This window comes from Cavia porcellus, unplaced genomic scaffold, assembly GCF_034190915.1.
Source record: "Cavia porcellus strain 051 isolate PalLab524CR breed Dunkin Hartley unplaced genomic scaffold, mCavPor4.1 scaffold_38, whole genome shotgun sequence".
In the NCBI taxonomy this organism is placed as follows: Eukaryota; Metazoa; Chordata; class Mammalia; order Rodentia; family Caviidae; genus Cavia; species Cavia porcellus.
Genome location: NW_026947521.1, coordinates 11,219,781 through 11,244,521, shown reverse-complemented (window position 1 = coordinate 11,244,521; position 24,741 = coordinate 11,219,781). Strand labels below are relative to the sequence as shown.

The window sequence follows — 24,741 nt, the reverse complement described above, 5'->3', positions numbered from 1 at the left end:
TATACCACATGTTGTTTCTGGGAAGATACAGAAGGCTGTGAGTGGCCAAAACAGTGAAATAAACTAAGAAAAACAGAAAGTGAGAGAGCACAAGGGACCTAGGAAACAAGAATGCAGCCAGACAACACATGAATGCAATTCCCAGGGTGTGGCAGAGACTCCAGGACAACAGCTATCAGCCATTGTAAATTTACACTGCAGCACACTGGGAAGTTCCGGGACAGACCTCTGCACAGAGAGAAAACCTGCACGACACAAATATATATGATGCACTGAAGAGAGACTTATACCACCAGTGAGGTGGATTTAGGGGTACATCTATAACAGGTACATCATAAAACTCAGCAGTTTAAAACAAAGAAAAAGGAGAAAGGAAATCTGAAAATGTACCTCAGCGTGCAGCCCTCTCTTCACACAAGAAAGGTCCTCAGTGTGACCCCAGCATGGGGGGGGGGGATGAACTACAGGAGAATAAACACAAGTGAGAACAGGGGCTCTGTGGGCTGCAAAACCACGCAGAAATCAGTGCTCACCACTGCTCACGGGCCTGCCAATCACACCTCCATCGGCGTCACACACCCTGGCCCCAAGGGCTCCTGCACTGCGTTCTCACAGCGCTGCTCCTGGAACATGCCCTCCTCAGGGGTGGGCTCAGATGGCCCTGTACATGAAACCCTCTTTTCTTACACAGCTCCCACAGGTTTTCAAATCACTGAAAACAGCTATGAGATATTCCTTTACACCTACCGACCAGCAGATGTTTAAAAGTGCCGTACATCTCACCATCAAGAGGATGAACATCATCCAGAACAACCACCGTGGGACACACCTGCCAGGACCTTGTTCCCTCCCAGAAGTCTGAAGAGTCACTTCTCCTTCCACAGCCAGCATGTGTGCTAAAGGAGTACACAATAACTTTTACCACTGTAATATTTTTATAACATAGAAGCTTTTACCACTGTGATATTTTTATAACATAGATGCTGCTGAAACAAATCAAGTTTTCGTTTACAGGAGAACGGCTAAATATGTTGCGTATTATTCATAAAATATCCTCAGTGGTTAAAAATAAACTAAAAAAAAACTGAATGAACTACAACAACATGAATGAAAAAGCAAGTCGTTCCAGTTCCAATACCTTGTTAAAAAAAAGAAAAGAAAAAGCAAGTCACACAATAAGATTTACGAGCACATGATTTCATTTCCATAAAGTCAGAACATCAAGCTAACTGTAAGTGCTCAAACTCTAAAGAAAGCAAGGGGATGAAACAAAAGTCAAGATGGTCATTATCTCGGTCATTGTCTCAGGGAGACAAAATGGCATTAGCAGACAGCCCAAAGGATTTTGGAGTGTGGGGAAGAGGGGGGGGGGGTGGAGAGAGAGGAGGAGAGAAAGGAGTGGGAGAGAGGAAAGAGGGGAATCTTTCACAGTAAAAGGATTCCACAATAAAATTCTCTGATGAATAAACAGAATACGAAACTTGCATACACTTTCCACCAAGAAGAGAGTCAGTGTAAGGAGTTGCCGGCAGTCACTGATTAGTCCAAAAATCCAGAACTTAACTAGCTTAATCTGACTCAAAATTGAACACTCTTTCTAGTGACAAACCCAAAGAGCTTGGCTGACTCGTGAAATACACATATACTTAACCCTCAAAACTAAAGGGCAGATACTGCAGGCAGCAGAAAATGCCAAAAGCTTCCAGTCAAACTCACTGACAAAGCTGAGTAACAGAGGGTGGGGCACCGCAGGGGAAACAGACACAGGACTTGGAGGAGCCGGACAGACAGACAGACAGCAGAGCCTCAGCCTGCAAGGAAGGAAGCCTGCAAGAGGGATGCCTACTGCAGCCTCCACAAGAAGACATGGCCTTCATGGGCTCTGTGGACAAGGCTGTGAGCTCCGTGCTGTCGCACTCTTGTTACAACGAGGAGGACGTGCTTTGGTGGGGTGAGCAAGCAGGAAAACTTCCTCAACCAAGAGGCCAGTGCCCTGGCTGGCTGGAGAAGACCAGTCAGGCAGGAAAAGGTGCATGCATGATCGGAACAGGCTGCCGAGGTCTTCTACATGACTGCGCACAGGAATATGGAATGAACAGGTCCACAGGAGAATCACTGAGGGGAGGCTCTTCCCTCTGGATCTACGCCAAGGTGGACCCACCCGGTAATCCTCTGAGTCAGAGCACAAACAGCTGCTTACCTGTGAGCAGGGTGGTAAATCGCAGTACTGATTCCATGAGGATAATGACTACTGAAGCTGAAACTGTGACTCTCTTGGTAGCTCTGATTTGTTTCAACACTAAATTTCAGAAGGTAAGCAAGAAATAAATACCATTAAACTTCAACAGACATCATTACATACCCAATACGATATCTGTAACGTGGAAGACACGTAATATCAAAGATGTAAAACAATCAGAACTCTGACAGTGTTAACATGACTGATGGATACAGTCCTGTTGGTAAAAAGTCTGGTAGTTTCTTACAAAAATAAACTGCACTGACTGTACGATTCATTGGAAGGGAAACATCAGGAGATATGATGATATATATTCATAAATACTTATAAAGGATAGGCATAGCTGCTGTATGACAGCAGCCCTAAGCTGGAAACCTGGACGTCTAGAAACAGAAAAATGGATAAACCAACCACTCAGCACTCATGTAGCCACACACAGATACCTACACATTTATTCACGGTATTCATAAAATACTGACCACTAGTAAGACGGGAATACACTACTGAGTGGCATAAACTATGGATGAATCTCAAATATTATGCTGATTAAAGGAGAGTTTACAAAAAGGATCCACATACATGATTCCACTATTATGAATTATCAGGACAGACAAAACTCATCTGTGATTTTTTTCTTTTCTTTTTTTGGTACCAGGGCTCACTTATGCCACTGAGCTAAATCCCTGGCCCTCAACTGTGATTTTTAACAAGTTTTTTAAACAGTTACTTGTTTGGGGGTAGACGTTGAAAGGGATGCTGGGAAGGAGAAGATGGAACGTCCTAGCATGGTGGCAACGTCCAGAATCCCCACAGGGGTTTTGACTGCATAAATGTACACACTGATACTAAGTCACAACAGGTACAACTGAGATTTGTGCATTTCCACAGAATATAAATATTACCGGAAAGAAAACTCATCAAACACTGAACCCTAATTAATGATATGCATGCTAAATCTAACTGCTGACATCTCCAGCTTACTCTGAAATACATTAAAATACAAGAAGACACAGAGATGGATAAATGGTAAAAATATGATCGATAGTACAGTAAAATCCTAATTATAGAATCCAACTGGAAATACATGAGTGTTTAAGATACAATTCTTTCAACTATCAAATTGTACTTCCAACTTTTCATAACAACATGCCAGGACATAAAGCAGCACCACTAACTGATGTGAAACAGAGAAATAACACTGCACCAAATACACTTCCCAAAGCGCCTTTTACCTGACAAGGTAACTTCTGAGTTCTCCTCGGTAATTGATGACCAAGAGTTCTGCTAACCACTGCGCACTGGCTTTGTATTCTAAAAATATCAACCCGGGGATGGCACAGCTCAAATCACCAGCAAAACTCGATGCCTTTGAGAGAAAAGAAAACTGCATTACTAAAGAGACGCTCCATAAATAACGATGCACAACTGGGGGGCATGTGAAAGCCCAGTGCCAATTGCCCGGTCTACAGCAGTCCTCCCAGCTCTGGTTTTTTTAATTACCTGTAATCTTTCATTTACTCAGGCAACACCACAATACATAACTTTGAAGTAGAGGGGTAGAGAAGCACATTTTTATTCAAACCGTACATCCACTGCAACACAGAACTCTCCACCCTTCCACCCTAGAGAACTCTAGAAGCAGCTTTCCAATGTCAGCATCCACTGCCAGCAGTAGTCTAAATGGAAAATTCTTCACTTCCATTCGCCTACTCGGACGGCTGAGGACAGGGAAGCAAGAGACCTGTAGGGACGCTCACCTACCTGTCACAGCCTCTGGCCTCCAGTCACCTTGGATTCCAGAGGCAGAACCTCACAAAACTGAGGCTTCTGCAGAGGAACAGACATCTCAGAAGCCCCCGCTGCCCCTGGGACAGCCAACTCTTCCCAGGAGACACCCTACACAATGGGGACGCAGACAACAACTGGCCAGGCCCAGCCTGCCCCGCAGCCCACAGAAGCAGTCCTTCCTTTGCACGGGCCAGTCTGAGTCTTTCTCACAAGGCTGCTCCTGCCGAGACCTTAGGGCTTGCGGGGCCAAGCACATGGCGCCAGCTTCCATCTCCAGAGAGCTCCTCAGAACCTGTCCAGGAGCTGTGGGACTCCTGTAACCTGAGCCCAGTGTACTTTGCCCAGATTGCTCCATGCATATTCATTTCCTGAATGAAAACCATTCTCGGAATTCCTGGCTCTCAGTACTAAACTTAGGAGAACACACTAAAAAGCCTGAAAACACCATGAGCTCCAGGTCCTGCAGGAGTCACTTAGGCAGAGCCCATGGCAAGTACAGGCAGGCGAGGCATGCATCTGGGTCCTGGCCTTGGTTTTCTCTGTGAAGCCTCGGAGATGCTAAGACACAGCCAGAGTCAGAGCCACTGTTCTGCCCACCGTGGTCCTATCCACATGAATACAGATGCTAAGGTGCACACGATTCCTAGAAGAGACCCAGGGAGAGGGGCTGCCACTTTGCTCCCCTCAATCTCCTTCCTAAACTTCAAAAACTGACACCAATCCACTCACATAACTGCCGTGAATATTGAGAATGTACATACAATCCTTAATAGCAGAACACAATTACAAATTATTACAACCATTCTTTTTTTTTCACTTTCTCTTTCAATTTCTATTCCATTCATGTAATAAATTTGAACTCCCAGAAGTTGTCCCTGCTATGGACGTTTCATTGATGGAACTTTATAACAATATTTTGTGCTATGATAAAAACCAGGAGTGTTCTAAAATTACTTTAAAAGGCCAGATGAGGGAAGGCTGGGGAGAGACAAGGGCATCCTCAGTTAACACAGGCAAAAGACAATCAGACAACAGTCAATGTCAAAACCCTGACTTAAACCCCAGCTGGCTGGCTGTCCGGATGCCAGCGCTATCCAGCCAGAAGCAAGTGTTACTTATGACCCAGCTTCCTGTCCCAAGCCTGCTCAAGCTCACCACAGCTGATACAGGGAAAATGTGAATGGACCTTTCCTTCTCCAAAATTCAAAAAGCACTTGGCTTAGGCAGTGTTTTCCACCTGCTGCCAGTGTGGACCCCGCACCCCAGCATCATGGGACCTGCCCCAGGGCCAGCCCTTCATTCTTCCTGTGGCCTGAAAATGGCTCAGTATACTCTCCTGTTTTGGACACGCCTCCTCATGAGGGTTGGCTGAACAGCCTCCATGGAGAATTTACTTACTACTAGGCGGTTTACATCTGCACAATGCATCACAGAATACAAAACTAAGGATTACCCAGATGGAAATCCCCAGCTAGATCCTGAGTGTCTCAATGTCATAGTTTATTATATCTGTCTCTTCCCTTCTCACATTCATTCGCTGGAGCATCCATACAGAGATATCACACATACCCCCAAACAGTCACCAGTCTGCGGCGGATCATACCGGGGCAATGACAAACAGCTCGCTTCCCATGAGGTCGAACACCCGCACAGTGCCCATGCTCTCTGCGTAGGCCAGCAGCGTACAATCATAGCTCCACGCCACCCGTCTCCACTGGGGCTTGGGGTCTTTCGGAACTAGAAGGAAAAGAGAAGAGGTTACAAAAATCAGTAACACTTTTAGTAACTGTGGTTATAGTAAGCATAATGCACCACTTCCCAGCGCTGTCTAACGCCTCACTTAGTAGCAAAGCACAGCACAGACGTAAACCATCACACGCGCTGCCCTCACCAGGAAAGGCTCCGGGATAGCACACTGCAAAATGCTTACATACCAAGAAGCAGCGGAAAGAATGGGCAGAAAATAATTCCAACCCAATGAGTTCAGCCCCTCTAACACCAAAAACTGAGAAGTTCAGCTGTATCAAATGCCGATGCTAACACAGCATGAGAATAAGGGAGGACAGGCACACAGGCAGACAAATCTAGAACTGTCCTTAGACAATCACACAATCATAAGACTGCGATAATCAATACCTTCATAATCCTAATAATCCAGCTCCTCGATTGTCTCCTATTCTGAATTTTTCGGCACAACAAAAAGGCTGCTAGCTATTAGAGAAGAGAAAGAAAGGCCTGAGAAACTTTAAACCATGCTATGTTTGACGTTCTTACTGTTTATTTTCTGTGCTCCCATTTCCTGTTATTAGAAGCCCAGCACTAAAGAGACAGGTAGGAGGCCCAGTGCCCTCTCTCTACCAACTCTTCATTTACACAGTCACCAAATGTCTTTATCCTACCTTGTGGCTCACACACTGACAGAAATAAATTAATTAAATAAAACATGGCACAGGACATGGCACACATGACTCCTGGCTCTCCCCGAAGTCAAAATGACCACAAAAGATCAATACCTTGAATCAATTTAAGACATCAAGGCAGTAGGACAGTGCAACTAAAAACACAGAGGAGGACATCTGGAGCTGCTTCAAAAAGTTGCAGGCACAGTGAGGTGAGTGGGTTTAAAGCAGGGAGCAGTATAGGGGGAGGGGTGATCAAATGTCTTTTACTATAATAAATACTGTCTTTTTAAATGTTTACCATATTTCTTTATCACACATCTGTAAACACAAAGAACAGAAAAACCTCAAGAGCAGCACAAAAGGCACATGGTAAAATGCAACCTGCCTCCATGAGGAGAACACCGGACATAGCAGGTCCAGCCACTCAATGGAACAGAGGCCACACGTAACAGCCATGGCAAGACGCTGAGTGTCTTCTCTCGAAGATCTAGAACTAGACAAGGTTGCCTGCCTTTACACCTCTATTCAACACAGACCAGGCAGCACAAGCACACAGGAGAAAGCAGCAAGGATCTCACTCAGAAAAAAGGAAGCCAAACTGCTGCTGCATACAGATGACCTTGCACAGGCACCCCAAGATTCCACCAAGAAAACTGCCAGAATAAATTAATTCAGCAAAGTCTCAGGATATAAAATCAACACACAGAACTGGCAGCATAAGCAGGGGGCAGCTGAGCCGAAAACGACTTCTCAGGGATCCAGTCCCCAGCACTACCAAAAACAAACAAAACCCAGGAGAGCCACAACGTGCCAACAGCAAATTACCAGAAACACAGAATGAGAGAGCAATCCCATGTACAATGGCTATGGAAAATAGTAATAAAAAACTTAGGAACAAATTTAATCAAAGGAAAAGGTGAAAGTGCTCCAAAAAGAAAAGTAGGAATTGTTCAATGTTTGTATTTTGAGACAGGGTCTCACTCTGTAGTACACACTGGCCTCCAACTTGTGGCGAACTTCCTGCCTTGGCTTCATGAGTGCTGGGATTACAGGCATAAGCCTCCATTATAGGCTTCCTGAGTGCTGAAAACCCTGAACTCTGATGAAGGAAACTGAAGGGAAAATAGAAAATGGGAAGACATTCTATGTTCATGAATTGGAAGAGCCAAAATTGTTTCAATTATTCAAATGATTTACACTTTCAAAGCAATTCCTATCAAAATGCTAATGACATTCTTTACAAAACTAGAAAAAAAAGAGGTTAAAATTTGTGTGGAATCACGTATTTAAAAATGTTGAGCAAAAGAACAAAAACATTACGTCATCTGATTTCTAAATAAACCACAAAGGCCAAGTAATTAAAACAGAATGACATTGGGATAAATATCAACACCAGAACCAAAGGAAAAGAGCATGTCACAAGAAAAAACACACATCTACAGTCAGCTCACTGTGAACACACGTGGTAAGAGTAAGACTAGGGGAGGTTGACCTTTCCAATATATGGCGCTGGAAAAGTGGTATCTACACGCAAGGGAAAGAAACTGGACCTCTACACCTCAGCAGTTACAAACATTAACTCAAAAGAGGCTAAAGACTTAAATGCGAGATCCAACACAGTGAAACTACTACAAGGAAACAGAAGGAAGTACTTCAGGACCTTGGGCAGCGTAAGCGGGGGTTGGGGACACTGAAAACACAGGAAACCAAAGTAAACAGACAAATGAGATTCCATCAAACTAAAACAGCTTCTGCCAAGCAAGGAAAACAGTCATCAGCATGAAAAGAAAACTTATACCATGACTACAGCATGACCAAAAGTATTTACAACCAGAAGAGACCTAGAATAGCAAAGTCAGTTGTTCTAAGCAGCAAAGGCAAGGCAGGAGGCATCACAATCCCTGACTTGAAGTTATACTACAAAGCTACTGTAATAAAATCAACATGGTAATGGAATCAAAACAGATCTGAAGATCAATGGAATAGATTAGAAGATACAACTACAAACACACTCAACCACCTTATCTTTGATAAAGGGGCCAAACATACTCACTGGAAGAACGACAGCCTCTTTAATAAATGGTGCTGGGAAAACTGGCTCTCCATATGCCAAAAACTAAAACTAGACCCATGGCTATGATCATATACTAAACTAAAATCTAAATGGATCAAAGATCTGAATATAAAGACAGAAACACTAAATCTGTTGGAAGACAAAGTAGATAAAAATCTTGAAGATATAGGGGTAGGTTAGAGAATTCATGAATAGGAGTCAAACCACATGGGAAATACTTCTCAGAATCAATAACTGGGATTGTATCTTATTAAAAAGTTTCTGCATGTCAAAAGAAATCGCCAGCATAGTGAAAAGAAAACCCACAAACTGGGAAAAAAATCTTAGTGAACTGTCCCTCAGACAAAGGACTTCTAAAACATATAAAGAATTTTAAAAAATCAGACTCCCAAAATTCAAAGACCCAGTCCAAAAATGGGCAGCATCTGAGATAAATATACATTTCTCAGATGAAGAAATACAAATGGCAAATAAATACATGAAAAAATGTTCATCATCATTGATCATGAGAGAAATGCAAATTAAAACAACCCTGAGATTCCATCTCACTCCAGAAAGGATGGCCAGGATCAAGAAAACTACCAACAACAAATGCTGGAGAGGCTGTGGGAAAAAGGAACTCTCTTGCACTGTTGATGGGAGTGTAGACTGGTGCAGCCACTGTGGAGGTCAGTCTGGAGATTCCTTAAAAAGCTGGAATTGAAAGTCCCATTCAACCCAGCTATTCCACTTCTAGGCATATTCCCAGAAGAACTAAAAACATCATACCACAGTGATACATGTGCACCCATATTTATAACAGCACAGTCTGTAATAGCTAGATCTTGGAAACAACCTAGTGTCTGTCCATCAACTGAGGAATGGATTAAAAAGTTGTGGTGTTTTTATACAATAGAGTACTACTCAGCTATAAAGAATGATCACATTTTGATTCCTGGTACTGATAAAAAGGAAAAAGACAAAAAAAAAGAATGATCACATTGAGATATTTATAAATAAATGGACGCAAGTTGAAACTATACTCGTAAGCAAAATAAATCAAACTCACATAAATACCGTAAAGTCTCCCTAGAGTAAGAAATGGTAAGAGTACATAAGAGTTCATAGTAATCATTCCCCATTCATTGCTTTGAAGCCTTATAATGTTTGTATTCATTAGTTGGAATGGTTTTATCCTGGCTTGTTTGATTTTATTATCTGTCATAATATGAAAACAGCTACTTTGAAGAAAACAAGACTATATATAACTTATATAAGACTTATAATAGTGCTGATTTAATACCTTACTCAGAAGTCCTACTATACTTTTGTCCTTCTGTTTCCATTGGTTCTATCATACTGCACCTTATTGGATTTTATTATGTGTGATAGTATAAACAAATTTTCTATGGAAAATGAGAAAATATAGCAGCCATTGCTGGTTCTCTGTTATCTGGTTCTGAATGCCCTGTAATACTTTCATTCTCTTGAATGATTTTATACTATTTTGTTATGTTTGATACTATTGTATATGAAGTTATGCTCAACTATTTCAAAGAAAGAGACATTATGGTAGTTACTGTTAATTACGGGTTGTCTTATGGTGAAGAACTGTGTTGCTTACATTGTTCTGTTCTGATCTTCTTTGTTATGTCCTCTTTTGTCTTAATCTCTTTTTTTTTTTTTTTTTTTTGTCTTTTTCATTTTTATCGGTACCGGGGATCGAACTCATGACTGCCTGCTTGCAAGGCAGGCGCTTATGCTGCTGAGCTAAATCTCCAGCCCCTGTCTTAATCTCTTTAAAATTAAAAAACAAAGAAAGTATTTAAATAAAATGACCACCTGACAAAGGGTCAATTCCTAGAATATATATACAAGGAAATCAAAATTTGCAACAACAGTTCAGTTTTTTTGTTGTCGTTTTTTTTTTTTTTTTAACAGTTCAGTTTTAAAACAGGAAACAGATCTAAACCCATGTTTCTCAAAGAAGGTGCACAACTGGCCGACAGGGAGGTGAGGAAATACTTCACATCAGCGGTCACCTGGGAGCCCTCATTCAAAGCCCAGTGAGGACTGGCTCCCCAACAATGGATAAGAATGACGAACCCCCAAAAGGCACAACACATAAGGAGTGCTGGTGAGAAGGGCCATGCACCCCACTGCAGGGAACACATGCAGCCCAGGCATGTGGAAAACGGTGTAGAGGCCCCTTAGTGCATGCGCTGCAGCCCACCCCAGGGATGTCCCCAGCTGCGTGCTGGACACCTATGTGCCTTCCACACAGCAGCCTCTGCCCCGCATGGCTCCCTCTGGCCTCCTCCTCCTGCTAGGCCTCTGTGAGGGTCACTACTACTCCCTCCACATTTTCAGAGCCAACTTCTCTCTTCTGTGTGACCCCCAGGCCATCGACACACCTCTAGGTGCATCTGTCACAGCACATCGCTGTTTCATAACTATCTGACCTAGAGGACTCTGGACACCCTCAGAAACAAGGTCTGCCTAGATACCGCCACTCCAGATGGGGAGCAGAGCACGTGTCACAACCCTGACTCGGGAGGCTTCTGTCTCTGGAACATCTCTGCCAACAGGGCACAGTAATAGAACAGGCCTGCCGTCCCCAAGACGTCTAATAGAAGTCTCCCCCACACACACACCTAACAAGGGGCTGGAAATTATTCACACTCCATCTGCCTCTGTGCCATATATTCTGTATATAAGCAAAAATACCTGATCTAGAAATTTCTGCATTTTGACTATGATTAGGCAAAAAGTATATTTCAAAAAGCACCAGGCATGGTAGTGCATGTCTGTGATTGCAACATCAGACAGCTGAGGCAAGAGGATCGCTGAGTGTTCAAGGTCCACGGGAACTACACACCGAGACCATATCTCAAAAAACAAAACAACGGAAGTATATTTAAAAAGTCCAAGAAGAGGGTCTGGGGATTTAGCTCAGCAGCATAAGCCCCTGTCCAGAAAGTGTGAGGTCCTGAGTTCGAATCCTGTTACAAAAAAAGTCCAAGAAAGGTCCTCTATACTAAATCCAAACAAGATGCTGCAAACACTCAGTTGACATTTTGTTGTTCTGCTGTTTTTGCTTTTGCTTTTCTGAGACAAGGTCTTACTAAGTAGTGTTGGCTGGCCTTGATCTTTTTGTGGCCTGGAACTCTCAGCAATTCTCCTGCCTCGGCCCCCTGAGCCCTGGAATTACAGGCCTGTGCCACCATACCCGGCAACAAAGCTTTTTTGTTTTTGCTTTTGTTTTTTCAATAGGAGAAAATGAAAAGAAAATCAGTTCCCTGTCTTTAGACTGTTAAAAAGAAAAATCAAATTTGGAAGTAAACACACAAAATGATAACGAGAGTAAAGACACCGATGTATACACAGATGCTACATAAAAACCAGCAAGAAAAGGGGCTGGGGATTTAGCTCAGCAGCATAAGCGCCTGCCTTGCAAGCAGGCAGTCGTGAGTTCGATCCCTGGTACTGATAAAAAGGAAAAAGACAAAAAAAAAAAAAAAAAAAAAAAAAACAGCAAGAGAACAACTTTGCCCAGAAAATATTCCTGTGCTGACTAAACTCCACAAACACATTTCCACTGTCCCCGTTCCCCACCTCATCTCGTATTGACGGGATGAGTGGATTTAGGAAATAAACTCCTCTGGGGGCCTCATTTTCACGGAGACTTGCGGTTATCAACAGCGCATCCACCATCCTCAGCCCGTGTCCCCAAGAGCATGCCTTTTCATCAAGAGCTAAGATTTCAGTTACCACCAGAAACAAAGCCTGTATCCCTGGGTTTTGCAGCCACCTACGATGTAGTTCTGGAAAAGAACGAACAGCGCAGCTTTTACAAGATGATCATCAACAGCGCTTTTCAAAAGTCTTCCTAGAGCTGCTAGAGAAGCAAAAACCCCGAAGAAGGAAGAACCGGGTAAGTACTCAGCTTCGGGGCTGGGACGGGGGCTGTGCAGTTCAGCAGCGTCGCACACACTCCCAGGGCCATCTGACTCCCCCACACACCTACATGGCTGAGAGGGACCTGGGAAGGAAGCTGGCCCACACCACCAAGGCATGCTGCACCAGCGCCTGGGCAGGCTCCCCTACCCCGCGTGGCTTCCACCATTCCTGGTTCCTCCACCTTGTTCTCTTTCACGGTCAAATGTTTATTATTGCTCTAGATAAAACATACAGGCTCTTTTCTTTTAGTTAAATGAGAAGACACATGCGAAGCACTCCATACCATGCCAGCATACCGTGTCATCCTCACAGTGACTCCCAGAGCACCACTCTGGCTCTATGGACACAGGAACTGCAGGCGCGCATAGGAGACAAAGGCAACAGAGCTGTTCACCAAACACAACCCTCCTCATCGTGTCCTCCCATTTCTGCTGTGGTTTGGAGCTAACATGTCCCCATGCAGGTTCCTGGACCCAGAGACAGGGCTCTCAGACAGTGAGCAGATCACGAAGACCTATGTGTACTGTGGATCAAACCACAGACAGACTCATAACCCCAAGGCAGCGATCAAAGGATGAGCAGAGCTGAGGGAGGAGATCATGGCAGCATGTGCAGCCCCAGGGGCTGAGTCTCACCCCCTAGCCCCGTCTTCCACATTCTCACAGAAGACCACGCCTTCTGCTCACAGTCACAGCACAAGCACCCAGCAGGGTAGCTCATGCTCACAAAAAGCAAGATCAAAAACTACAGAGAAGAAATACAGCAAGCACTAAATAAAAATTTCAAAAATGTACAGTGAAAGATACACTGCTATTATCTCCTTCAGTATCCTCCCTTCGGCTCACACACACTAGTCCTATCATCCTGGTTGCTTTCTGTACCAGCTCCAGAAATCCTCTTTCCTGAGGGTCTTTCCAGGTGTGATCAGAAATAGATGAGTGCTGCTGCCAAATGCCATCCAGAGGAAAGACCGCTTTGTAAAAACACAATGCTGTGTCCTCAGCCACCTCAGTCACCAGATCTGGTGCAGTGCAACTCCTGGCTCTTCCCCAAAGTCACAATGACCAGGAAATGGAAACATTTTGGAGTTTGGTGTGGGAGTTGTTTTCTTTTGTTTTTGTCTAAGACAGGGTCTCACTATGCTGTTCAGGATAGCCTTGAGCTCATTTTATAGCCCAAGCTGGTCTCAAACTTGCAACAGTTCTCCTGACTCAGCTCCCAAGTGCTGGACTTATAGCTATGCACCACCATACCTAGCTCCTTTTTTAACATTTTTAATTCTTTCAGGACGTCAAGGCAGCCAGGCAGCCAGAATAGCAAAGCAAAAGACCCTCATGAAAGACGACTCCACAGCTGCTGCAGGAAGTGGCAAAGATAATTCAATAAGTACCTTCAAAGCACAAGGAAGCATTTTCATGGAGATTAATTATAATGTACCTTTTATTGTAAGTATTCACCGTATTTTTATTACATTTCATATTATACTCAATAAATTTTTGCTAAATATATCAAAAAACTGTCAACTCCAGATGTTTTTATTAGACTATATCTGACCAACTTTGACTTATAACTAAGTAAGAATTCAAAGTAAAAGAATATGGATACTTACAAATATTTTCTCCCCAAACTGGCTTATATATTTTAAAAATAGTTTAAATTTCAAACCCACCCAAAATGCAAAATACTCAAGGAATTAAGAAAAGGCAGTCACAAATTTTAAAACTTTTAATAGTCATAATAATCCTTAATATATATATTTCTTTAATATTTATTCCAATTTAATAAATACTGCAAAGCATTGGAGATATAAAATTTTCTTTTTGGAAATATTTTAGAAACCCTTACCTTGACATTTCCCAATAACAGACGTAAAATCATCTTTTGCAGACCTGAAAAATATACGCAAAATGAAGACAACGGTTTCACACTGGTTAACTACCATGAGCCAACAAGCGCAGCAGCAGCCAGGGGTGATGGTGCAGGCCCACGATCCCAGCCCTCTGGGAGGCTGAGGCTGAAAGAGTGTAAGTTTGAGCTCACCCTGGGAAACCCGGCAAGGTCTGCCTTAAAATTACACAAAAATAAATAAATAAAAGAGGCTGGGGAGCCCCATACAAAGGCCCTGGGTTCAATCCTCAACACCACCAAAAAGAAAAAGCAAAGACCCCAGATTCACAATCTTAAGGAGCACGGGACAGCACTGGGTGCTCTGGGCCAACAGCACCACTACTGTGGTTAATGTAACCATCATCCTCAGCCACCCTAGCCTGACCTGCAGCCTTGGCCGACAGAGCAAAAGCTGTCCCGCTCTTTTCTGCACCTTCCTGAGCATTTGTTTAGCTCTCTTAGTAACTAGCCAAACAGGAACGACTTCTGGAACTCAAAAGAGCCTTATTCACTGAAAAAGTGGAGACTGCAGAGATCTGGGGAAGTAGAAGCATGAGGAGCTCCTCAAAAAAGCACTATCCACCAGCCAGTGTCTGACACCACACAAAAGTAAGCGACTTAGCAGTTCAATCATTTGAAAAATTAAAACCAGGTAAAGGTTCTCTCAAAGAAAGCCTTAGAGGGGCTGGGGATTCAGCTCAGCGGCATAAGCGCCTGCCTTGCAAGCAGGCAGTCATGAGTTCGATCCCCATTACCGATAAAAAGGAAAAAGACAAAAAAAAAAAAAGAAAGAAAGCCTTAGAGAGCAGCAGCATTAACCATTACCTGATCTCCACACACTGGTCCTGAACAGCAGCCAGCAGCTTCCCGTTGCTTTCCCAGGGAAGAAGAATGCGAAAACTCATTATGAATATCTGCACTGAAAAACCCAAGTCAACAGCTACTCATTTGATACCTTCAATACAGAGCAAATTATTTTTCAAAGTTACAATAACTTTTACACTTTTTAGCTCTAATTGCCCATCTTTTTTTTAAAGGATTGAACATTTCTCCACATGTTATTGCTTGACATTACTATGTTGACATACGGCTGGTTTTATATTTACATGTTTAGTTACCAACATTTCTTACAAAGAGCATCTCTGGAGTTTTTCTCTGAGGCAAGACATGGCATATGAAACTGTTTTGTTTATCAATCATAGGATAAAACCATGTTGCCGAAGAAAACTGTCATCTCTCACCCTTGGCTTTCAGTGGTGAAACTGCTATTAGGGGTCGACACAATGGACTCTGCAGAATGGAGTCACATTCCTCTCTGCCTCTTCCTGGTCGGTAATTATCTTTAAACCTTATAATTAGATGCATATAGACATCTACATTCCAATTTAATAAATTGGAATGTAGGCATCTAGGTACGTAAAAAGCATAAAAATGACTCAATATAGCTTGACTGAACATCTCTAGACAATACTGATCCTATCATCCTATTATCACTGATCAATACTGATCCTCTAGCCAATACAAGCAACAAAGAATGTATACAGATAAAAGCTGAGCAGGAAAGTCTTAAGGGGCCCAAAATGAACACCCATAATAAAAACTAACAGCCAATTCAAATAGAAGCACATTATGTGAATTTCACACCACCTTACCTTGCAAGGACCAAATGCCAGCTTATCTGTCTATTCACCAAGCAAACCAGGCCATCAGGGAGTAAAAAAGGAGCAGGGCTGAAACCAACCACAACACATTAGCTTGCTTTAATCTAAGCAAGAACGCCACAAACAAGTAAGTAAATATTGTAAATACTGCCATGTGCATACAGGGAGGGATACCTATTTTTTCCCCCTTAGAATAAAAAATTTGAATATTAGCATACCGAAAATCAAAAGTTACTAATATCTGAAATTTTACCATGGACAATTCTCTATTTCTAGAAAATACAGTCTTTCTGGGAAAAAGACTACTAGGGCACAGCTCACATCTATAATCCTAGCTACCTGAAAGGCTGAGGCAGGAGGATCACAAGTTCAAGTCCAATTTGGGCAACTTAGCATAACTTTATTTCAAAATAAAATTCAAGAAGAATTCAATTTCATTGAATTAGTCATTCAAGGATGACCAATTCAAAGAGAAAGGTTTCTCAAGAGGGAGATAAAGAGTCACCCATGAGGCCTGACCTGTGGGCTTTCAGAGAGGACAAGGTGACCATCGAGAGCAGCGCAGGTGACATATCCTCTAGTCACCACCCCCTCCACAGTGAGAAAGGCTCCAGGCTCCCCTCCCTTGATTCTCCTCAATCTTCTTCTCCACCTGTAACACCAGATCCCGAAAGCAGGCTGAAAAGGCCCAGAGTACATGCAGGGATAGGGACAGGCACAGGCAGACACAACCATGGTAGGCACAGACACAAGCTGAGGTCCCGTTCACAGAGCTACCCATCCTTGGGGGCTTTTCAGGCTGGGAAAAAGCAATCTGCAGTACCTAGGTCTACAAAGCAATCCCCACATGTCTAATTTTAAGGCTGAAAACCACCACCCTGCCTGAAAAGATACTTACCACTCAAGAATTCAAAAGCACACAAGAATGAAACCCAAAGAAACCTCACCACTGCATGGCCACTGAACACTAAGCAGCAAAGAGCTGATGGAAACGTAAAGACAAAAATGCTTCTGAAAAGCCAGGGACATCACAGGCCTGCTACAAGTGGGGGCCAAGATGAGGTCCCCACTTATCAGAGCAGCAGGGTCATCATGTAACATTTCTAACCAGGAGGAAGGAGGCAGAAGCTACCAATCCACGGAGAAGACCTCAGCTCAGGTCAAAACATTTAAAATCTCTACCTAGCGGGCTGGGGATTTAGCTCAGCGGCGTAAGTACTGTCTTGCAAGTGTGTGGTCGTGAGTTCAATCCCTGCTACCAGTAAAAAAGAAAAACAAAAAAAAAAATCTCTACTTAGAAATGGGCTCAGATGAGTATCATTACACTCCATTTGAGAAACCCATCACAACCTGGGGTTCAGTCATGAGAACGTAATTATAAATTATAAATAACATCTGTGTCTGATTTTCAGCGTCTCTGAAAAACCACTGTCTCACCTGTACCAGAGGTATTGGTGCAAAAATAATAAATAATCTGTAATAAAGAGAAAAATAAAACCAAATATAAATCATTTGTCCTTTAAGAATCATTTTCAAATTAGTTATACAGAGGAAAAATTTAAATACACTACAGGCTGAGTCATTATGAAACCAAACATTGAGAAGGCAACTCCTAAAATCAGAATAATCTAATGTATACACTCAAATGGTTACAAGGTCACATATTTGTTTACATCATCTCTAAGCTTATGTGTTAGAACTCTGAAGTATTTCCTAACTACAAAAATGTAACAATGGTTAGAGATGTCAAATTTAATCCAAAAAGCTATCATGAAGCCATGGGTGAAAAACCACAGTAATTACTCTTAGAGCTAAATTATTTGTATAAAAATTAAACCAAAATACCAATTTATGCTTTATTGCAAAGACATAAAAAATAATAGCAATACCTAAAATATCTCAGCAGCAGAGCATTTGCCTAGCAAGCCTGGTTTCTATCTTAAGAAACACAAGATAATAGTAATGGTGCTTCTTATGATTTGGTTTAGAATACATGTGTGTCTACACACTGAGTCTCAAGCACAATAGATTGTCTTTAGGTTGTAAAATGAAAAAAAAATTCAAACTCACAGTTATTTTCTATATTTTCTGTAATGTTTTATTATTTGTGTGTATCGTCTAAATGTTCAAATCTTCAAAGCATTTGTGATAATGAAAATTGAGTATGTTAGCTCTTCTAACACCCCTAATGGTAAACTCCTGTACTCTGGCTCTAATCTGCTTTAAACATATGTGTGCATGAAAATCCACAGGCATGCATACATGCATCTGCTTATATACGTGTATACAAAATTAAACTGAGACAACACCTACACTACTTTGTTTTGTTATGCTCCACTTGAAAGCTCCAAAGAACACATTTCAAAATCCCTAAACGTTCTAAAACAGCACAGTTACAAATGAAATATAAAGAAACAGGTAACTATATCATTTACAAAACAAAAAATAGATTTACCTCTGATTGCTTTTGTGATGATAAATGATGCACCATGTTTACGGTTACCGCGAGGCTACAATTAAAAAACACACATTTGATCATTTTTATAACCCTAAGGAACACTTGCTAAATACTCAGAGAATTGAGTAAAAGGTTCCACTCATAGGTCAAAATAGAAATGAGTTGAATCAAGACTCAGTACCAAGACTGAGCATGGCCCACATCAGGACAAAGCTCACAGGACCACACTGTGTTTCTACACCAAAACACCAAGTGAAAGGCTGGAGAAGCCCAGGCAAAGCCCAGGCTGGCTGCAGCTCATTAAAGTATTTCTTTTTATTTTTATTATTTTTTTTATCGGTACCGGGGATCGAACTCATGACCACGCGCTTGCAAGGCAGGCGCTTATGCAGCTGACCTAAATCCCCAGCCCACTCATCAAGGTCTATGCAGGAAAGTGGCAGAGACCTCTAAGACGCTTTACTCACAGGAGGACCAGTTACAAGGGCTCATTAACCCACGACTTGACACAAGTCCATTGAGTATCCTATACCCTATACCCTATACCCACACAAACAATGCTACTAAAGAAATCCCACTACAAAATTGGTATATTAAATACTTCCATGTTCAGGCCTGATGAATATACACAAATCTGACTGATACTCTTCACCCTATACCTAAAGTCTCTGCCTTGGAGACAGCTGGGTTTCTAACACCATAACTGCTCCCCTACTGAGCTCCCAGTACCAGTCAGAAGCTCCTTTCCCTTTGCTCCTCCAGCACTGTGAGCATAAGATTATGCAAGATTAGGTGGAAACTTTACTGCAGGTTCTCCCCTCTACACTGGAGGAACCAGAGCAGCTTAGTTATCTCCGTATCCTCGGTACTTCGTCGAGCATCTGGGACACACAGACATAAGACAGATGGTCAGATGGATTCATGGCTGGATGGACATATAGACACCACCAGATGGACACGTGGATACATGCAGAAATGAACACATGGATGGCTGGACACATGAACGCGCACACGCAATCACTAAATGCTTCTCTGTCACTCTTCTGTGTTTTGTTTTTGTTTTGTCTTTTTCCTTTTTATCGGTACCAGGGATCGAACTCACGACTGCCTGCTTGCAAGGCAGGGGCTTATGCCACTGAGCTAAATCCCCAGCCCCTCAATCCTCTGTTTTTGACACATGGTCTCACTATATAGCTCAAGCTGGCCCCGAACTATGTAGCCAAGGCAGGCCTTGAACTCGCAGCGATCTTTCTGCCTCAGTCTCCCCAGTGCTGGGAAGACAGGCATACGCCACCACGCCCTGCACGGAATGCTTATTTATTGAAATACACAAGGTATTTGTACGGCCCCTAGCAGGGGGTCCGCGGCGGCCGGGCAAGTGCTGGGAGTATTGCAGTCCCGGAACAGTCTCTGGGGGCAATCGGGGCAGCCTGCGCAGGTCAGGGAGTCCAGATTTCGGGGGGACGAAGACCCCCGAGGAGGCACGGGTGGGGCTGACAAGATGATAATATAAACAAAAACTTTTATAGACAAGGAGATTATACAGAAACCATTATTCATTTTCTGTTAATTGGTTCTAAATACCCTGTAATAATGTCATTCTTTTGAATGGTTTTATAGTGTCTTGATATGTTTGGTGCTACAGTATACAAAGTTATACTCAAAGATTTCAAGGAAAGAGACACTATGGTAACTATTTTTATGTCAGGGTATCTTGTGGTGAAACACTATTTTGCTTAAATGGTTATGTTTTGACCTGCACTATTCTGTTGTTATGCCCTCTCTTATCTCAATCTTCCCTTTTTTTAATTATTTACTTTTTTATTTTTATCTTTTTAATTAAGGGAAAAATAAATAAAAAATAGTAGGATACATTATAGTAACCTACTTTGATTTCCGATTAACTTGATTTGAAATCCTGTATTGCCCTCACCATCTTGTTTTGACTGATTTTCCCCTATTCTACTTAGCTAGATAGTAAGTACCAAGTTCGAAAGTATAGGCAACAACTGTGAAGACAATAGGATTCATTATGACGCCCATTCTGGTTGACTATTACCTTCTTTTAAAGTCCTGTAATGTCTCCAATGCTTTGGTTTTATTCTTTACTGTTTTGTTCAATTTTATTATAACTGGCAATTCTTAAAATAGCAAGAGGCAGTATGGTAACCATTGTTGATCACCTTGTATTTTGTTTTTACATTGTCTATTATGTCCTTTTGATTTGACAGACTCTGTTCTGATATGTCGCATTTGGTTTTACTCTCTTCAAAATAAGTAGTAAGAACTGTGGGAGTAATAAAACCCAAAGTGTGTAATTGTCATTGTACAAAAGAAAAGAAAAGAAAGTGCTCTAAAGGTTATAACTGCATAAGTTATAACTGCTTAAGTGTATAAGATAGATAACCATATTACTGAGTTTTTTTTGGATCATTAAACAAAACTGTTTGCACTCTCACTGTTTGAAAGTCCACTTTATATGCTTTAATTTTGTAACTTTAACAACTATTTCTAAGATGAAAATATGTAATCTATTAACTAGTGATTTCTTACTGTTTATTTTTAAAATTTTGTATTACTTGTACCCTTTTTCTGTTTTCTTTTTCTCCTTTAAAAAAAATTAGAAAGGGACTGCATCCCTTTGGACTCCTTTGTTTTGCAATTACACCTGTCCAACAATCTGGTTTCCTAACTGCCACTAAATTTCTATAGCAAAGAAGATCAAGTAACTTATAGAACCTGCATTCTGCACTTGCTGCTTCCTTCATGGTGTTATAAAATGTGATCTTCTATTCTCTGTAGTAACTAGAAGCCCAGCCCATAGATTAGTGAGATTCAGGTGAACAATTTCAGTGCAACTGCCTGGAAGGGATGCTGCAAAACCAGCAACTCGTGCTACTCTGCATCAGGGCACATATCATCAGGTGGTCTGGCCATGAGGAATGCCACTTTGATTGGTTAGAATAATGGCAGTCAAACCTCAATTGACCAATTTCACCTTCAAATTTTTTTTAACCTTTAAAATCAAAAACAAAAAAAAATAAGTTTCTGAAATAAGATTCTCTTAACATGCAAATTAATCTTTAACCATTAATCTTTCACCTGATTTCAGTACTATTAAGACTACATGAACAATTATTTCACAGTGATTATAAAAGTGGTGATTGCTATCACTTGTTTCATAAAGAAAAGAGTTTTCTTGAAAGAAGACAAGGCAGAGCCGGGCGTGATGGCTCACATCTGTAATCCTAGCACTCGGGAAGCTGCGGCAGGATTGTTGTGAGTTCAAGACCAGGCTGGGCTACAAAGTGAGCTCAAGGTCAGCCTGAACTGCATAGAGAGACCCTACCTCAAACAAAGGAAGAAAAAAAGAAGACAAGGCAATATGAAAAAGGGAAACAGAAAACAATAAAGAAATTTCTGGTCTAATTTTTTTTTTTGTAAACGAAGAAACTGATAAGCAGAAAAATTAAGCAACTTGGTTAGAATCACAAATGGTTAAAGTAGGTTGGATTTTTCATTCAGTGCTGTTTTATGTGTTGCAAAGATCATATATTCTTCTCCAGATGCTGAGTTTATAACATGTACTAGATTTAAAGAGTAGAGGAATAATGTTATTTGCTTCCAAAGAGAAAATAAAATTTGAATTGCATACAACTAATCCAAAAGCATGTTATATAAATTTCCACTGAAACAAAAGTTACTTAAAAATTATAAATATTCATCCATCACTACTTAAAAAGATTACTATAAGGACAGACCTAGAACACACAAATCACAAATACCATTACCTTACAAATACAGAAAGCACTTAATTAAAAATGCAACTTAAAGGCAAATAAATCACTATTAATCCATTTTTAACAGGATTCTTTGTTGTGGTGGTGGAATTTTTTGCTTAAATGGATAATTATCAAGTTTAGCACAATTAGAGCAAAGCAATTATAATTACACTAAAATTTCAGAATTTCTCATATATTGGTAAAAGAATAGGAGTTCACTAGCAGACAATAGGGTAGCTCATGATTTTATTTTCTTTTTTATACTTTCTAGCCATCCGCTGTGCTGAACATCTGGGAGAGCAACGTGCTAAGGCTCGGGTGAAGGGCGGCTCCCAGCATTGCTTACCCAGGCCCTCTCTGTGGAAGGCAATCCAGGATGCCATAGCAGAGGGGGAGCTGGTTGCTGGGCCCGCAGCTGTAGATGCACTCAAGCACCGTGGCCATCAGCTGGTCCTGATCGGGGATAATTTTTTGTTGGAGCTGGGGAAAAGAGAGCATGTACTGAATGTCGAGAGATTTACAGGCTCTCCCTATCCAAGTACTATTGTCAATGGAATATTAAACACTGCAATTAATCAGCTACAGAAACAATTTTGATTTTTCTTTAGCTTACAGACCTTGGGGTCTCTAATAATTCTAAATGGAATCACACTTTAATTACAGAATCAGCTAGAAAAGATCATTTGTAACCAAAAGCTTTGCATCTGCCGAAAACATTATGATCCACTCAAGATAAAACAGAAAAGCGCAATGCATTCGAAAGGCAATTCATTAAAAACACCATTTCTAACCCTAAAGCCAAATTGTGTGTTTTAATTACAAAAATACACAAAATTCCTTAACTTATATTCAACAATGTGAGAACCTAGTACTTCTTAAGTATGAAGTATGTATTACTCATTTAACTACCACGGGCTGACATTCCATCCAAAACAAGCCAAACGGGACACAGTGTCACACAAACCACAGACAGTGCTCCGTGTTCTGGAGCACAGGCGTGGCTACTTCCAGCTTCGTTTTATATCAAATACCACGCTTCCCTTGCAAACCAGCCGGGGAGCATTTCCTCAACTATGAAAACAACCAAATGCTGCAATCTCAAGGGACTAACAATGCCTCCCTCAGAGGGTGACTGTGAAGATTAAATTAATACATGTGGAATCCTTACGCTCTTACCACAGAAACTAAAGCGGAAGCCTGAAACTGCTTTCATACAGCGCTTTTCAACAGCGAAGTTAATATAGAAAGAAATTAATATAATTTCTATAATAATTATCTACGGATTCCTGTATTCTAATTGAAACTTACAGTACACATAAAACAGAAAAGTGACAGACGCTGGCAAAGGCATTTTCTTAGGAGAAACACACCAGTGGATATATATAAAAAATACTGAAAATTACTACGGAAATAAAGCAGCTAGGTTAAGGATTTAGATATATGGCTTCAAGGTACTAAGAAAACAAATAACAGCCTGAATTTGGCACTAGCATTTGAAAAAGAGGGAACCAAAGCAGCAAAGTGACTGGTGAGATAAGGATAAGCCACCCAGAAAAATAAAGTCTATTAAAAATTAATATGACCAGCCAGGCACAGTGGTGCACTCCTGTAATCCCAGCACTTGGGAGGCTGAGGCAGGAGAATCATCGCCAAGTTTGAGACCAAGTAGGGTTACAAAGTGAGCCCAAGGCCAGCACACTACATAGTGACTCTGTCTTAAAAAGATAAAAAAAAAATTAATATGATAACTCTTTTTATTCTGTGCTGGATTCCATTTCTAAGTGCTCTGCATGTACTGTATTAATTTTTCAATCTTCATAATGACCCTACATTGTTTCCATTGTATACAAAGGAGAAACTGAGGTGCTGAGAGGCTGAGTGATGTGCTCAAGCTGCTAGAGGCTGTAAGTGGCAAGGCCGGGACCAACATCCAGCAGCATGGGATCTGGCGTTCCTGCAGGAGATCTGGGCAGGAGAAGCCAGGCCCAAGGGAAGGTGGGGATGAAACATACATGTGGCAAGGAGGCGCCAGGACCCGCGAGCCCCGAACACCATTGCCATTCACGGGTAGCTGGGAAGCCATCTGACTCAGGAGCCAGAGCGCTGAATGCTTTATTCCCTCTCCCTGCTCCATAGCTGTTCCTCCTGGAGACAGACATGACAGGCCTGCTTTCAAGTCTGACGTTCTAGAGTCTTGTGTTTGATTGCGTCTGCTCAAAGCCCCCTGTGAAAACCCTGCAGCGGTGCTTCTGTGCACAAGAGAAGGCAGAGGATGTGTTCCTGCCTTCTGCTCACACTCCTGATGCCACATGTGAGACCACTTCCCTACACCACCCACGTCACTAAGCACCTGAGGAAACTGGTCCCCAGGGCCCTGTGGACCCCGGATCTGCAGACACCCCAGTGCCTGGTATAAAATGGCGTAATGTCTGCATATTGCTGGTATATATCCTCTTACATGCTTAATTCCCACTCTATTATTTAAAATATCTGACACATAGACCAGTACCA

General features: G+C 41.8%; 1 protein-coding gene and 1 long non-coding RNA gene across 17 annotated transcripts in view; one reads left to right on the top strand and one right to left on the bottom strand.

The window, feature by feature from the left end:
* LOC106025320 (NBAS subunit of NRZ tethering complex-like) overlaps positions 1-24,741 on the bottom strand; it is a 107,120-nt gene that overhangs the window by 45,985 nt on the left and 36,394 nt on the right. For 6 of the 16 annotated variants that reach the window (XM_063243460.1, XM_063243467.1, XM_063243470.1 and 3 more), the window contains exons 3-9: positions 22,577-22,710; positions 15,982-16,059; positions 15,155-15,202; positions 14,288-14,331; positions 5,631-5,764; positions 3,472-3,605; positions 2,201-2,299 (exon numbers count right to left, since the gene is read on the bottom strand). In XM_063243460.1, the coding sequence (XP_063099530.1) occupies positions 2,201-2,299; positions 3,472-3,605; positions 5,631-5,764; positions 14,288-14,331; positions 15,155-15,202; positions 15,982-16,059; positions 22,577-22,710 (671 nt within the window). Of the gene's footprint in view, positions 1-390; positions 462-747; positions 897-2,200; positions 2,300-3,471; positions 3,606-5,630; positions 5,765-14,287; positions 14,332-15,154; positions 15,203-15,981; positions 16,060-16,509; positions 16,651-17,427; positions 17,465-18,445; positions 18,501-22,576; positions 22,711-24,741 lie in introns of those variants that run through there. The other 10 variants (XM_063243464.1, XM_063243465.1, XM_063243463.1 and 7 more) reach the window with 5 other exon arrangements.
* Positions 11,909-15,988, top strand: LOC134474791 (uncharacterized). Its single transcript, XR_010045637.1, has 3 exons — positions 11,909-12,416; positions 13,730-13,887; positions 14,330-15,988. It is a non-coding gene; the product is annotated as an uncharacterized LOC134474791 (long non-coding RNA).